A 16,406-nucleotide genomic window follows, 5' to 3' on the forward strand; every position below is an offset into this window, starting at 1 on the left:
TTCAGTATGTAGGTATGTGTGTATGTTTGTAACGATAATACTAGAAGATAGTTATGTCATAGAGTTAGAAGATGTTATCAGAGCAGTCAGGCGTAACAAGTTAGGTACTTGTATTATTTTTCCTACTTACAAAAGGAGAATTCTTAGCAGTATCATCTTCCATGATTTAACTTTGCGTCTTGAACTATAGGTTAAAAAAAAATGTAAGTAATTAATACTTAACGGTAATTGGTGTCACATACAATATTTTGGAGTTTTGCGTACAATTTTGCGTACGTTTGTATAGGGTTAATGCGAAAGTTAAATGTAAGACGTGATTGCGTAGGGTGATTCATAAAGTAAAAAATAACATAGTCTCTGTACTTACGATATAAGTACCTATATATATTATTTTTAATTTCTGATCAATTTGAAAAATTGATAAAGCTTTTTAATTATGATATCATACATTATTTTTACTGTCATTATCTAAGTAGACTTGCAGGTATGACAGAAACAGTAAAATTGAGCGTATGAGGAAGGATGAAATCTGAATGAGTAGTATAAATGAGAGTCACATAATAGAAAGAAGAGAGGTTTAGCTAGATGAATGGATGGAGAGTCGTTTGAAGATATGAAGGGTTTCCTCATGTTTGCAAGTTTGAGAATAGTGACGGCAGTTATTGGAATTTTAGAATGGGGAAAGGGTTACACAAACTTGTTACCACGAGAGTTAGGTGTTAGGATAAATAATTTATACCTTTTACAGGTACATTCTTTTGGTAACAACATACTCTACATGCCGCTAACAAACGAACTAAACACACACCCTGTGTCTTTATGGGATAAATCAGATAATTTTGTCTGGCATATATAAAAAAAATGTGACTTAACATGGAATCATATTTATAAAATTGTTGATTTGATTAAAACATTGATTGTCTGATTACTCTTATAATTATACATAGGACATTATGCCGAGAAAGGAGGAAAATTATTGATTAGTATTGAGTTGTGGACTGGTTCCTTGAACTATGGGGAGAACAGTTGTCAGTGGCTACCTGAGAATAGAAAGGCTTTTTCTTTCTAGTGAAGAGATCTTTGTAAGTTCATAATATCTGTACAATGGAGATAGCGGGTTACCTGTCGGACAATGTGACTAACTACCCATATGAGGATGCAAGGATTTTACCATTAGGGTACATTTGATTCACAACCAAATGCTTTTACTGGAATGAAAATTCTGGCTGGTGGCAATTTGACTCATGTGTCTGGGTAACTATTAAGTTCATAATTCGTGCTGGATCAGTGAGGTTCTTTTGAGTATTGGTCACTTTTATTCACCACAACTATGAAAATGGGGAATTGAAAATTTCAATAACTGAATTATTTTATTGGTTATTTTCGTTTAACACAAAATGTTATTTTGAATCAAACGAAAATAAAAGGGGCAGATGTAACGGACCACACAGTCCTCGGTTCAAATCATAAGATATATCTATAATAATTATGCTTAGAAACAAATGCATACAGAGATAAAAACTTAAAAATTGCAAATAAATAAAACGAAAACAACTTACATACAAAATGGAATTCCAACAAATTAAAAATAGAAATTCTCGGAATTAAATCCGGCACAATAGGCGTTTTAGGCACAATAGGCAAAACCGGCACAATAGGCGTTTTAGGCACAACTGGCACATCCGGCACATTAGGCACTATTTGCCATTTAACAACACAGCGCATGCGTTAAAATCGGGACAATAAAACTCAGAGCGCAGCGTCAGAGGGGATCAGTCGGCTAGGGAACGTTGAGGTGCTCACTTCAGAAGAATTGGTGAAGTCATTCGACTAGGGAGCATTGAAGGGAACACATCAGTAGTTTAAGAAGGAAGCGGACTTGAGGCACGAGCATTGAGAGGTTGGAGACTGGCGAGAAGGTATCTTGGTAAATTAGACTTGAAGACTACAAGTAAGTGTCCAGATTGTTTATTTTGAATGTGTTTATATTTGTAATTTTAGATTAATGCTATTATCTGAAGGTGATAAATTTTAATATTGGTACTTATTCATTTCATATGAACAAGATATTCATGAATGTTATATTTATGTGGTAATTATTTAAAGACGTACAAATTTCAATTTATTTTTTACATACAATTAACTCTAACGGTTAATTTGGAATATTATTGATTGAGATCTGAATATCTCTAATATGACTACTACATGAAACAAAATAGATACATAAAATTTTACACATATTTACTTTATGTATATACACTTCTATTAGCTAGAATCTCTTTGGGTGATTAGAAGGATCTCCATACTATAGTCTCACTCCTAAGTAAAATAATTTTGCTATTCCAATGAAAGTAGGATTAATAACTTTATTTATTGTTCATAACATGTAAACTTTATTAGAGTCAAAGGATAACTTGTGGGAATTAATACTAATACTAAATACAAGGGAGGCATAGGACATCTATGGATGTTAGGATCCTGTCGCTATCAAGGAAAATCATTGATATAAAAATAAGATTGTTCACAAAAGTTGAATCATTGATACTGGCCTCGAGATTGGCAGACTTTGGAATCATCATTCCATTTTCATAATATGGTTAACGATAACGTTGTCTGGGAGACCAAACAATTCTAGCATTGACTAGTGAAACACGATGTCAAGCAATGGACCACTATACTCGGAACGTGGGAAATTGCACGCATATAGAATTTATATTTTGTGATCTTGGACAACTTTCGATGGCTAAGGCCGAACCAAAATATATATATGGGATGGCGTGTGAGTCTGGGGATTTGTCGTTCGAAAGGCTAGATCAATGAAGTATTTGTCTTAGTATCAAAAGAAGGTCAATGAATAGGCCCAATAATGGGTATCAAAATAGATATTCTGTTTCCTTGATAGATCAGGGGTAGGCAGAGCAGTTTCTATCCTGACGGTAGAGGACTTGGTTGCAGAATCATCCCAAAACATATAAAATTATACCGGGATTAAAGGGTCCTTGACTAAATATTTGATATCTACTACTATGGTAGTACATTTTTAAGTAGTGCAAAGACACTTTACATCAGTTTACCTTTGTTCTAAGGATCCCATTTGTTCAATGTTTGATAAAACATAAATTGAACCAGCAACCTGGTTTGTCCATATGCTCGAGCGAGGTCCTTATAATAGGCTATATTATATTATACATCTATTATTCCTACGTATAAGGGACTCGTGGGTCGGAAACAATTAACCCCATTTTAAATAATGTCTTGTATATATTTTTAATATATTTCCTGTATTTATATTCCTTACACAATTCTACCTATCTCTCACACTCTTATCTCAACGCACTAAATTCTTTCACAAATGTCGTTCACTCTGCTTATTATACCTCAAGTGAATATATTACTGCCTTAGTTTTATCAACTTAAATTTAACCCTAATAGCAAGTTCCTAAAGGTAAAAAGAATCTGGATTGCTACGCACAACTACGGGGTCCTTCCACTTACTAGACGATCACAGTATTTGTTTTAATGGCCAATTTTTAATAGTGTATAGTTTTAATTAGGGCTAACAATTTGGACTTAAGTTAGGTAGTGTTAGGTTAATACTATTGGTTTCCGGTTAAATTCATTAATAGTTAAACAAAACGGAGTGCTGTAAGAGCGTGAATACTCCCAATGTTCTATCGTCAATTTATTGTTATGGGTTCAATTGCTAATGGTTTTCGGCAGGCGTTTAAATTTAATGTGGCTAGTTAGTTCATGTATTGTACCATTTGTACTATGGTCTGTGACTAGAAATAATTTCCTTAAGGCAAATAAGGGTCATTCATCTGAAATCCCAACAGAAATTCGTATCCATAGTTGAAAATTTATTAGGTACAATCCATACTAATATTATAAATGGGAAAGTGTGTGTATCTGTTTGTTTGTCCGTCTTTCACGGCCAAACAGAGCGACAAAATGACGTGTTTTTAGGGTTCCGTAGTCAACTATGTTTTTAAATGGAGATAGAAAATTATTTTGAGTAGTTTTTGAGAAAAATACGGAAAATGGAGAGTGACATAGGCTACTTTTTGTCTCTTTCTAATCCCCCGCTTCATTAAAATAGGGGGTGAAAGTTTATATGGAGCATTCCGCAATTTTCGAATTTAACGCGAGCGAAGCCGCGGGTAAAAGCTAGTATAATATAAAACAGGCTAAAAGGAAAATGTAACGGAATAAATCGAACACAGGGGGCACCCCGAGCACAAAGTATTAAGTTAAAGGGCAAACTATTAATAACTAAAACTTATTTTATTTCGATATATTTACTGCGATTGGTTTTATTGCTTTATTCGCTTGCTAAAACACTGACATGCCTAAGATTTTTTTTATTTGTTCCACAAATTAAGTACCTACCTACGTGCGAAATGGCACAGTAACTTGCCCGCATTTAGTTTTACGCATGATATTAATCAATCCGATATCATCGAGCCAATGTCGTATCAAAACGAAATGCAAACTCTAAACAAATTGTTAAATCAGAATCGGCACCAGGACATGGGCGATGGCACGTGGACCAAAGTGTAAGTAGACCGATTGTTGGCCACTTTTGGATTATGAAACAACTACCTTATGCCCGCGGCCTCAGTCGCGTTAGATTCGGAAATTGCGGAACGCTCCATGCAAACTTACAGCCCCGTTTTAGGGAAGTGGGGAGAGAGGGGGGGTCAGAAAGTGACAAAAAGTAACATATGTCATTCTCCATCCCTTCAACTATCTCCACATAAAAAATCCCGTCAATCCGTCGCTCCGTTTTGCCGTGAAAGGCGGACAAACAAAGAGACACACACACTTTCCCATTTATAATATTAGTATGGATAAGCTTCTTCCATTCGTTAGCTAGTTGGATGAACGACATTAGAAAGATCTCAGGATGAGACTAACCAAAGGTGCCGTAGCCGAATGGCGTCGCGAAACGAAAACGAAACGCCGTGAAAGGTAATCTGGCTCTGTCGCGCCAATACGCAAGAGCGATAGAGAGATATCTACGAGCGTTTCGTTTCGTAAGCGTTTCGTGAGCATTTGTGCCATTCGACTACGTACCCAGATTGGGATAAATGGCAGACATAGCCTATGCTCAGCCGTCACGCGGATGGAGGTTAATACATTGACGATGACTCAATGGACATTCAGTACGTGTACGTACAGGTAAATTATCCATAGCAGACTCTTCTTCATGTCATGAGTCACCGCTGTGCGCGAGTGACCGCTAAAGGCAACAAGACAACTTTAAAATTGGAACCAACCGAATTGGTGACGAGTGTTTGTGGTGTGGGGTATGTCATCATCCTCCTTGCGTTATCCCGGCTTTTGCCACGGCTCATGGGAGCCTGGGGTCCGCTTTGACAACTAATCCCAAGATTTGGCGTAGGCACTAGTTTTTACGAAAGCGACTGCCATATGACCTTCCAACCCGAAGGGTAAACTATTCCTTAGGGCCTGGCCACATGGGCGCGTTGCGGCGACGCACCGCAAAAATTCTGCGTTGCGTTGCCGCGCCGCCAGTTTTTGCGGCAGGAAATCTGCGGCGCGGCACCGCGACGCAAGAACTCGCGGTGCGTCGACGCACCGCAAAAACTCGCGGCGCGGCACCGCAACGCAGAATTTTTGCGGCGCGTCGCCGCGCCGCCAAAACTGGCGGTGCGTTACCGCTGCTCGCAATTGTGAACTGTTGTGTTCGAATTAAACTTCGTGTCGTTTATATTTAACCCTTCTTTACTTGGTGATGGATTTTTTCCAAGCATCACGAAAATTGAATCAATAGTAGATTTAGTACAGTTTTTCACGATAAAATACTAAGCAATATTCGAATTTTTCAATATGCTATTAAAAATCATCTTTTTTAGTTACGTTGTTTCATATTAAAAAAATGGTGATAGATTTTTTCATTATTTTTTCAGTGCTCAGCATATATACCACCATGGTGTCATATATCTATAAATTGTTAAAAAAAGTAAAATCATGCAATTAAGGGTTTATTGACAATGGCGTGCCTCTCTAATTTATATTTCCGCAATGGGTACATCGATGGGTAGATTTAAATAATAACATTTTTAACCCCCGACGCAAAAAACGAAGGGGTGTTATAAGTTTGACGTGTCTGTCTGTCTGTCTGTCTGTCTGTCTGTCTGTTTGTCTGTCTGTCTGTCTGTCTGTGTGTGTGTCTGTCTGTGGCATCGTAGCTCCCAAACGGATGAACCGATTTAGATTGATTTTTTTTGTCTGAAAGCTGAGTTAGTCGGGAGTGTTCTTAGCAATGTTTCATGAAAATCGGTCCACTATGTCGGGGTCGGGGGTTTTTTCAAAATTTAATTAAATAAATAATTTTATGACTTTTATGTAATTCCCAAAAGATTTGACAATTTGTAAATACATAGGTAAAGAAAATATTCGTTCTATCTGAATATGACGATAGGTACCTACGTTAAAAATAGAGCGCTTTCGAACTACGTCCGAACCGAATCCGATAAATTCGTGAAAATAAAATTACGCACTATTATGGACTATGGACGGAAATCTGGCAGGATTTTGGAGTAGGCCCTTGAGGCAACCTGCTAAGATGCTTCTCTTATCATAGTCAACCTCAGGTCCGCAAGCTGGCAGCTGGGGAGCGGGGCTAAATCGACAATCGATTATATTTTTAAGACGATACAGGACGGTTCAATTTCCATACCAACGCTCTCGACTATTTGCTCCCTGGTTTTTGAAGGTAGACTGATTTTTTCAACACAGATTATTCTATAAATTGAAATAGACATCATACACGAAAGAAAAAACGACAAGGCCCAAGGCAACAATTAGTGCTTGCACCTCCTATATGAATCCATTTGCAGCATTACGATATAGCAAAAGACTATTTTTAACCCCCGACGCAAAAACGAAGGGGTGTTATAAGTTTGACGTGTCTGTCTGTCTATTTGTCTGTCTGTGTGTGTGTGTGTGTGTGTCTGTGGCATCGTAGTTCCCGAACGGATGAACCGATTTAAATTTAGTTTTTTTGTCTGAAAGCTGAGTTAGTCGGGAGTGTTCTTAGCCATGTTTCATGAAAATCGGTCCACTATGTCGCGGTCGGGAGTTTTTTCAAAATTTTAATTTTATTGTTAGGTTATTAAATAACAAATCAAAAAAATATTCAATAAAATAATTTGATTTGTTCCCAGTCAGATTGTTATTAATTATTAATCTTATCTGTGTTGGAACGTTTTGATATTTTTATTTTTAAAGACGCTCGAGTCAATCAAAAATTTCCAAAAACTGCCTTTTTCATTATGGCGCAAAAAAAGTGATACTCAAGATTGGTAACAATTAGCCAAAAAACCAAAACGGTACAATATAAATTTGATGAAAAACGTGTGACCTGTGCCTTAAAAAAGTAAAACAGAAAAACGTACGTCGTTTTCGTACGTGTTTTCACTACGATCAATATGCAAATGGATAATTTAGTAGGCAAGTTTTATTTAAATCGATTAAATCGTAAATAGTGGCTTGCAGCTAAAAATAATGTTCAACTGGAAAAACCTAGGTACGTTTTTTCGCTAGAATCTACATTTTAGTAGGAAATTTTCTTAAAAATAGATTAAAATTAAACTGGTACAGATTTTTTTAATTAGCCCGTTATAGTGCCCTACTGCTGGGCAAAGGCCTCTCCCCTTGATTTCCTCAACTCCCTCTGGTGTTATTTTTCCGGCCATGCAGTCACTCATAAAGGCGTCCAAGTCGTCTCACCATGCATGCGACAGACCAGACGTGGCATGCACAAATACACTTCAGCATGGCGGTTTTCTTCCCTACTTACTTTAATATGTACAGATCATTTCTGTCGTAGATCAATTTTAGCTGTAGACCACCGTTAACGACTAACTTACGAAAAACTAAAAAATGTTTACAACATGTCGGTGTGTACCTTAAACAAACCATGAAAAAAAAACCGCTTCCTAAAAATAAGCGCGTTAGAAAACACGGAGAAAAAAGAAAAAAATAATTTTACATTGCAATAATATTGATGATTAGATTTCCTACCTAAACCTTTGAAATCAGATTTCTTAAGACGATACGATACAGGTCAGTTCTCCATACAAACGCTCTCGACTATTTCCTCCTTGGTTTTTGAAGATAGAGCAATGATTTTTTCGACACAGATTATTATTATTTTTTCTGAGTCGGACCGTTTTGATATTTTTTGCTATTCTTATTTTAAAAGATGCTAGATCCAATCAAAAATTTCTAAAAACGGCATTTTTCAATATGGCTCGAAAAAGGGATACTCAAGATCGGTAACAATTGTCCAAAAAATCTAAACGGTCCGACACAGATTATTTCATTTTAAATTATTCAGATTCTCAAATTTCGTTCCGTTTAAATAAGTTTTGAAGGAGGAAAAGAGAGCGGAACCTCGATTTCAAAGATTTTTTCGCAATATCTTTTAACTGAGTTGTTCTTAATGGAAATTTTTTTTTCGATAAATCTAGTTAATAAAACTAGTATATTTAACTAAAATTCCCAAATTGAAAGGGGGACTCCTTTCCATTTTAGCATTTTCGCTCCCGTAGCGTCTTAATGTATTGCAATAATCTAAACATCCAAATTATAGACTAATCAATTATTTTTGTTAGTAATTAAATTCCGTTAGGCCGTTTTCACATTATCCGATCCGATATCGGATGTCATAAGGATTTCAATGGAAAAAATACAAGATGGCGCCTGTAATGTATGGGATATCGGTCCTACATCCGATATCGGATCGGATAATGTGAAAACGCACTTACGATTCATTAAGTTTTGAAGGAGGAAACAGTCGAGAGCGGAACCTCGATTTTAAAGAATTTTTTCGCAATATCTTTTAACTGAGTTGTTCTGAATGGACAATTTTTTTCGATAAATCTAGTTAATAACACTAGTATATTTAACTAAAATTCCCAAATTGAAAGGGCTCCCTTTCCTTTCCATTTTCGCTCCTGTAGCGTCTTAAATACCTAAAAGTACTTAAACACCTAAAAGTACTTAAATACCTAAAAGAACAACCAGCGAATCGTGTCATCACGCACGCACACAAGGGTAGCTTAGCTAACAACTGCGACACGGCCGGCCGCCGCGGCACGTTGCTGTATCGTGCAAATGCCACATTGAGCGGTGTAGGCCGTTTTCACATTATCCGATCCGATATCGGGTGTCGGACCGACATCCTACATCCGATAAACGCTTCCGATAGTGTCGGATGTCGGTCCGATAAAACGCATTGTTCCAAATCAATGAAGTATGATTTTGTATCAAAAAATATTTTTAAAAAGTTTTATATTTAATAATTATAAGCACTATATTTCAAATATTTTATTGTAAAATTAAAATAACGAGCATAAAAATACTCAAGAGCGGCAAGTAAAATAAATACTTATAATTTTACATTTAACTATATCTACTAAAAGATGAAAAAATTAGTATCCGCAATTCGGACCGATGAATTACAATCTTTTTGTTTTCAACAGAAATTCATCATTAACAGCAGTTGTTTAATAGACGCCATTTTTGTCACGCACACTACACTACAAACGTATACCTACATTATATACGCACACACACAAATATTATCGGCCGACAGCTGGCGGGGGGTCCGGCATGCCAAAAATGCCGGAAGCTATGTTACGGCATATAATTATATCCCTAGGGTTATAACTATACCTCCGCCGCACCGCCGCACTCCTGCCTACAATCATTTCACTAAACTGAATCCAGTCATATAACTATATGACTAAACTAGTAACGTATTATAGTTATATTTCTAGTAAGATAGCAATTAATCGCTTTCGTTTAACTATGTTACGACGTATAATTATATTCCTAGGGTTATAACTATATAACGGCTTTATCTATCTTACTGCGACATATACAAAGACAGGAAAAATGCTCTGAGGAAAATGATATGATATATAGTATTGTAAGTAATATATTATTTTGGTTCAGCGTACTGTAATTATTTTTAATTTCTGTACCATTTTTTTTGTAGGTACTGTACTGCACACAATTACACCGTCATATTTAAAATAGATACCTAACTTGGATAAGTACTCGACACCGATAGCAATAAGAAGTTGCAGGGCAAATGGCAATCATGGTCGCGCGATAAATGATAAAACATCGGGCCGTCCCTAGTCCCTATCGCACTTACAAATAGTGCGATAGGGACGGCCTGATATTTTTATCATTTATCGCGCGACCATAATTGCCTGCCTGCTGTCTATAAGGCTGTCCTTTCGTCCTTTGTCCACATTAGAGATGGGCCGAATATTCGGTAAATATTCGGTATTCGGCATATTTAGTTAATCTCAGCATCTCCAGAGGTCCGACAGGTTTTCTAAATATATATTGTTTTTTTATTCGAGGTGAGATTTTAAAGACCAGTTCTTCGAAACTTGCTATTGTCATTCTGAAATATTCTTTGAACTTCACTTCACTTGTCTTTAATGCCGCATATTTCCTTTCAAAATGAGTTCCGTCATTATTCATTTTATATATATATATGGGTTGACCCAGCATCTTCTTTTCGTCTCCTTTTTTTAAGCGCCTCCGAAATACGAGCAAGAGCAGAATGCGCGTAATGGGATCCATGTCTGGATAAAGACTGATCGTGAAGTTCTGCACTGTGTATAGTTATCGAGGCGCGGCGACGCACCGCCAGTTTTGGCGGCGCGGCGACGCGCCGCAAATATTCTGCGTTGCGGTGCCGCGCCGCGAGTTGTTGCGGTGCGTCGACGCACCGCGAGTTCTTGCGTCGCGGTGCCGCGCCGCCGATTTCCTGCCGCAAAAACTGGCGGCGCGGCAACGCAACGCAGAATTTTTGCGGTGCGTCGCCGCAACGCGCCCATGTGGCCAGGCCCTTATTTGAATTAGTCCAGTTTCCTCACGATGTTTTCTTTCATCGAAAAGCGACTGGCAAATATCAAATGACATTTTGCACATAAGTTCATAAAAACTCATTGGTGCGAGCCAGAGTTCGAATCCGCGACCTTCCTCCCTCCGGAACGAAAGCCGCACGTACTTACCGCTAGGCTACCAGCGCTGGGGTATGTATGTGTTTGTTTTCAAAATGACCTCTCTTCTCGATCCCCAATGCAGAAGTGATATGAAACTATTTTATATAGATTTGACCCCATTAATTATTACCAATTTGGTAACCCACTGACAAATAATATTGATCGCTATGTTCCTACCATAGAGTAATAAGTAAGAGAAGAGTTGTAATAATATACATCAGTAAATGCGTTATTTGTATAGGCATAGTTAGGTGACATCTAGCGACAATCACGCGTCAAATAGCGTGAATTATATAAGTACCACTACTCGATACTAGGTGGCAATAGTGTCTCTTCTGTCAAAATTTAATATGAGAACAGTTTACAACTTATATTACAAGCAGAAGGAATAGATAACAGAATACTGATTAATACATGAATACTCCTTCTATGACATAAAAGATTTCTTTGACCTACCAAATAACTTATATTAGAATAAAATAATATTTATGTATAAAATCAAATTAACAAATCTAAATGACATATCATATGTAATATAATCAATGAATGCATCTTTCAATTAAATATTCGAAATTGTAATTAGACTGAAATTGTATTAATATGTATTAGTAAAAAATTGGTGAGCATTAGACTTGGTGAGCATTTCGTCGCCACATCTACCGACAAGTAGTAGTACTGATAATTTACGCTAGTTGACGCGTGATTGTCGCTAGATGTCACTTATAACTATGCTTATACAAATAACTCGCACTTACTGATGTATGGAGTTACAATTTTTCCCTTTCTTATTCCTCTATGGTTCGTACCTACAGGATACATATCTATGCAGGCTAATGGCAACGTGCTTGAAGGAGTGACGCTGATTGTCGTAAATACACGCAGTTAGTTAATCTTAGGGTTAAAATCTATCGACGCAGGATCGGCTCTGGCCGACCAAAAATTGCGTAAAGCATCTTCATACTAACGAGCGTTGTTGGCGTTGCGCTCAATCTATTTCTAAAAGTAAAGGTATGTAGGTAGGTACACTATTTGTCCAGGGGGCGACCTTTGAATCTCGCATACGGGATTTTGTTACTAAAATACCGGTTGTAAACGGTGACTTGCTTATTATTTTCAGTGACAATTTTCTGAATTCAAACGCGTGAGACTCAAAAATCGGCCCCCAGCAACAGGTTACCTTATGTTAAGTAATGACAAATTACATACATTTAAAATACTTCTGCTTTCATATCTAAAGCTTATCAAGTATGAAGATGCTTTACGCTTCATCATCGCTGAACGCTTGCGTACGCATGTTATTGTTCATACTAACGAGCGACTTTTGATCGGTGAAAGCAAGAGATTCGGGGAGACATTTATGGACGTCAAATATTAAAGTTCGCTAGCTTTAATTGAACGATTCATTGTTCGATAAAAAACTCAAATCGCTATTAATTGAACTGGCGTGTTATAACATGGACGAATTCATGAATAGAGAAGTGGCCAACCCAACCACAAAAAATTGTTAAAATTAAAATTCATATATAGGTAAAAATAAAACTGTATAATGTATTTATCATGTGAAATGTCTTAATATTAATTTACTTAAGTTTAAATTATTGTATTTATACTTACTTTTAAAAAATGACGTGTAAAATATTATATTTTATCAATAAAAAAAAAGTAAAAAAAATAGTAAAAAAGCTGTTGGCACTAATTTAACCCGCTTTGAACAATATCGTACAAAGTGAGGGCAACCCTTAATTAGGCAAAACAAGAATACTTCCCATCTTATAGTGAACTTTTGTGTGGTGTCAGTGTCCCTTTCCTCCCGTGGGTGACATGGATTCAACCTTCAACTTGAGTAGTTTCATGTGCACTGCTTACCCTCTTGGAATACAGGCGTGAGTTTGTGAATGTATGTATTTTGAGCTTTAGCTATGTATGAAATTAAAATTTATTAATTGTTGACACCCTCGTTTCCAGTTAGTGTGGAATAATTATTTCTTCTTATTGCAAAATTGATACCAAAATAAATAGGTATTACCAACAACCAAGGTACCAAGAATTATTGATTTTGCCTAAGACTTTGGGTCACGAAACCGGTTCCATAAAATATTCATTCAACACGTGGGATTTTTGGGGACACTATGAATATGCCTCTCCGTTTTTTTTTTCTACTCGTAATGCTATTTTAAGCCATAAATTACTTAAACGTCATAAATACCGGCGTAGTAATGCGTGACCGGTACCCCCACCGGTATACCGTTGTTTTTGCACCACAAACCTTTTTACTCGTTTCTCCAAACCAGTTAGTCCTTGCTAATATCTCGTGGGTGTCGGACGTTTCTCGAACACTCGATTTTTACGTAAACACGATCGTCTATTGTCAATTTTGAGACAAAAACGTGTTGTCTGTGAATGGACGGACAATCTATGAATGAAATGTTTGTTTCTGTTTTGAATGTGACTTGTGTGAAGATCAGCGAAAAAGGAAACATAAAAATATAGTTATTTTTTCGGTTTATTATCGGACCATGACAAAAACTCGTGTCATGGTGAATTAGAGGATGGATTTTTATGTGCTTTGTGTCGCTATAAAGTGTAATTTAACAGAAATTGCGTCCGTTCCGTGACTGTGTTGTAGGAGGAATTTTAATGTAATGTTTACATCTGGGCACTTGGACTTAGCGGATTAACTTTATTTTAGTTGTCGTTGTAAGAATTTTCCTAGGATTTCCCTCAGTCAATTAAAATTTGACGATTCATTTGAGTTAATCAACACATCATCGTTAGCATCACGCTATTTTTACGGCTTACTAAACCTACGTAGTTATTAATCGTTTATACACGACTAAAAAATCTTCCTTCTCACGTCACGCATTATTGATGACCACTGTTATCTCTAAAATTAGGTGTTATTCTTAGCTCGTATCGTGTACGTTAACGCAATCTTGATTCGATGTTCCCTTTACGCCGCAAGTGGAATTCCCTGATTGAGTAACCAGCCTCTTAGCACCATTGCGAAGCCGGCTTACCTGTCGCCAGCACGCTTTTAAAGTCGTTAAGAGAATTAATACGAAATAAATGACTGTCTCGTTAGTTGAAAACCAAATGACAGTCGCGTAACAGCAGCGCCCGAAGATGTACAGAATAGTGTTGTTTGCGGTGTTCTTCCAACTGACTGTAGCGGGGCGTGTACAAGTGTGTGATTTAGAAAACAGTGTGGATATATCATCAGGGAAACGGTTTTCCAATGGAGACATTTTATTCGGAAATGTAGTTTATAATAGACACCAATATTACATCGATAATGAGACTTTAAGTGCAAGAGGATGTGTGTGTTTAAAGAAGACTTGTATCAGGAAATGTTGTCCTGTGGGGCAGGGGTACACAAAGAGGGCTTGTGTGGATGTGGCTGAGCTATTCAACCCCCCGATATGGGACGACCATGTGCCACAAACTGGGATGAATGTGTCCAGGTTTACCCTGGTATCCGGGATAGTGCAGTGTAAGGAGGATATGGTGAGACTACGGATGAAAGGGACAGTGAAGGGAGACTTCCGTCTACTACTGGTGAGTTCTTTGCGGCGTACTAAACTAGATACAACTTGAGTTGAGAAACAAGTTTATGTTATTGAAGCAAACTTTCTACACAGGGCTTAGTTAAACTGGACATTTTCTTCAATCGACAAATATTTTGCCTATTTTGCGTGATAGTATAATTAGGTGTTATAAGTAGCTACATTATTCATTTTGAAAAAATATTCTCGTTAATTCTTGCAATAGCTACAAGCTACAACTATTTCTGTAAATATAGAACACATATCCTTGAGCTTACAAAAATACAGTGGGTTTAATATTGAGTAGGTATCAAAGACGTCATAGCAATCTAAACTACAGATAGAGCTATTTCATCTTTCATTTTAAAATCTATTAAACTATATATATCACTCATCGACAACGAAAAAACTTTTTAGTCAATAATCTATCTAAATCATCTAACTTAAGGGCAAAACAGTAAAGAGATCAGCAACTAGGCAATAAAATAAAAAATTCTCGAGTCTAAGAGTATAAATAGAATGCACTCATCTGCGGGCTGCGGGTTAACAATCTACTTGCCTATTCATAAACATTTTTTGCCCGACTATAAGCACCAGTATGTCTGATCCAGGGTTTGGCAAAAAGTTTTCGTAATCATAGTTACACGTTTAATGGAAACCAAAGAGAATTTTAAATATTTACTAATAAATACCTAGTGATAGGCATCATCATCCGCGTTGTTAACTGATTTTATGTTTTTTTTGACTCGGGGTCTACTTAAAAAGAGTGCAGCTGTCGGACTGTCTGAAAGTAGGAAAGTATTCTAGGGAAAATCCAAGATGGAAGGTACTCGTTACACTAGATATTCGCTAAACCTAGCCAAGAAGACTCCAACAACAAAACTTAGGCAGGTTCGACAACTGTCGGATTGAATTGATTTTTTGTAATCTTATTGCAAAAACATAGGATCGCATTATAGTTGTCGGACTGTCTGGGGAAAAAGTAGTTTTGCCTTCGCAGTCCGCACAGCTGTTGATCTTTGCTAAAGCTTTAGCCAAGTAGACCCCAGCAAAAAACTTAGACAGGTTCGACGGCTGTAGGCTGATTAAACGAACTGAGTTTCTTCACACTTACTCGTATTTCAAAGTTATAATACTTATTCATCTATGATCTGAGCGTGTCTACTTAGTTCTATCAGCTGAGCGCTTGGTAACCATGAGCAAAACACGCAATAAAAAGCATCGCAATCAGTAAATGTAACCATGGTCACGGCCGTGGTCACCGTTCTGTGAGACGAAAGGTGAAGGTTCTAATTGTTTGAGTAAAATGATAATGAGTATAAGTTCAGTGATTGTCTACAAAACGATACAATAGTTATCACGGTTCTCGAATTTCCGGGGTGATGAATTTACAATGGTAATGTTCTTATTGCTATTTTGGGCTCAGACATTTATTAAGATCTTTTTTTTATATTTTTGTATCCGTATCAATGCCAGCAATGTGCAATTGAGATAGCCACATATACTTACATACAATACAATACATTAATGACAATAAATAAAGCATAGTTAATTTAGAATTGGTACGCGATGGGAGGAATTTAATTTTTAAATGAAAAGAAAAAAGTAAACAATATTTTTTATTGCAGAATATAAAAGATCGTTTATTAATTTATAGCGTGTCACATATATTTCAATCGTTCAGTATGTTTATGCACAAAATTACGGACTTTTCTGAAAATAGTATTCATCATCCTCTGAACAAGATTTTCATCCATCTTTTTTGTCTGTTGATTCCGTGTGGAACGCAAGGAGTAGATATTTT

General features: G+C 36.8%; 1 protein-coding gene across 5 annotated transcripts in view; it reads left to right on the forward strand.

The window, feature by feature from the left end:
• The window catches only part of LOC125230113 (G-protein coupled receptor Mth2-like), a 58,254-nt gene that overhangs the window by 23,611 nt on the left and 18,237 nt on the right, over positions 1 to 16,406 (forward strand). For 2 of the 5 annotated variants that reach the window (XM_048135139.1, XM_048135140.1), the window contains exon 1: positions 13,375 to 14,615. The exons of the other annotated variants lie outside the window; for them this stretch is intronic. In XM_048135139.1, the coding sequence (XP_047991096.1) occupies positions 14,184 to 14,615 (432 nt within the window). In that variant the 5' untranslated portion in view covers positions 13,375 to 14,183. Of the gene's footprint in view, positions 1 to 13,374; positions 14,616 to 16,406 lie in introns of those variants that run through there. 5 annotated transcript variants of the gene reach the window in all.

The sequence above is a fragment of the Leguminivora glycinivorella genome, chromosome 10 (genome assembly GCF_023078275.1).
Source record: "Leguminivora glycinivorella isolate SPB_JAAS2020 chromosome 10, LegGlyc_1.1, whole genome shotgun sequence".
Lineage (NCBI taxonomy): Eukaryota > Metazoa > Arthropoda > Insecta > Lepidoptera > Tortricidae > Leguminivora > Leguminivora glycinivorella.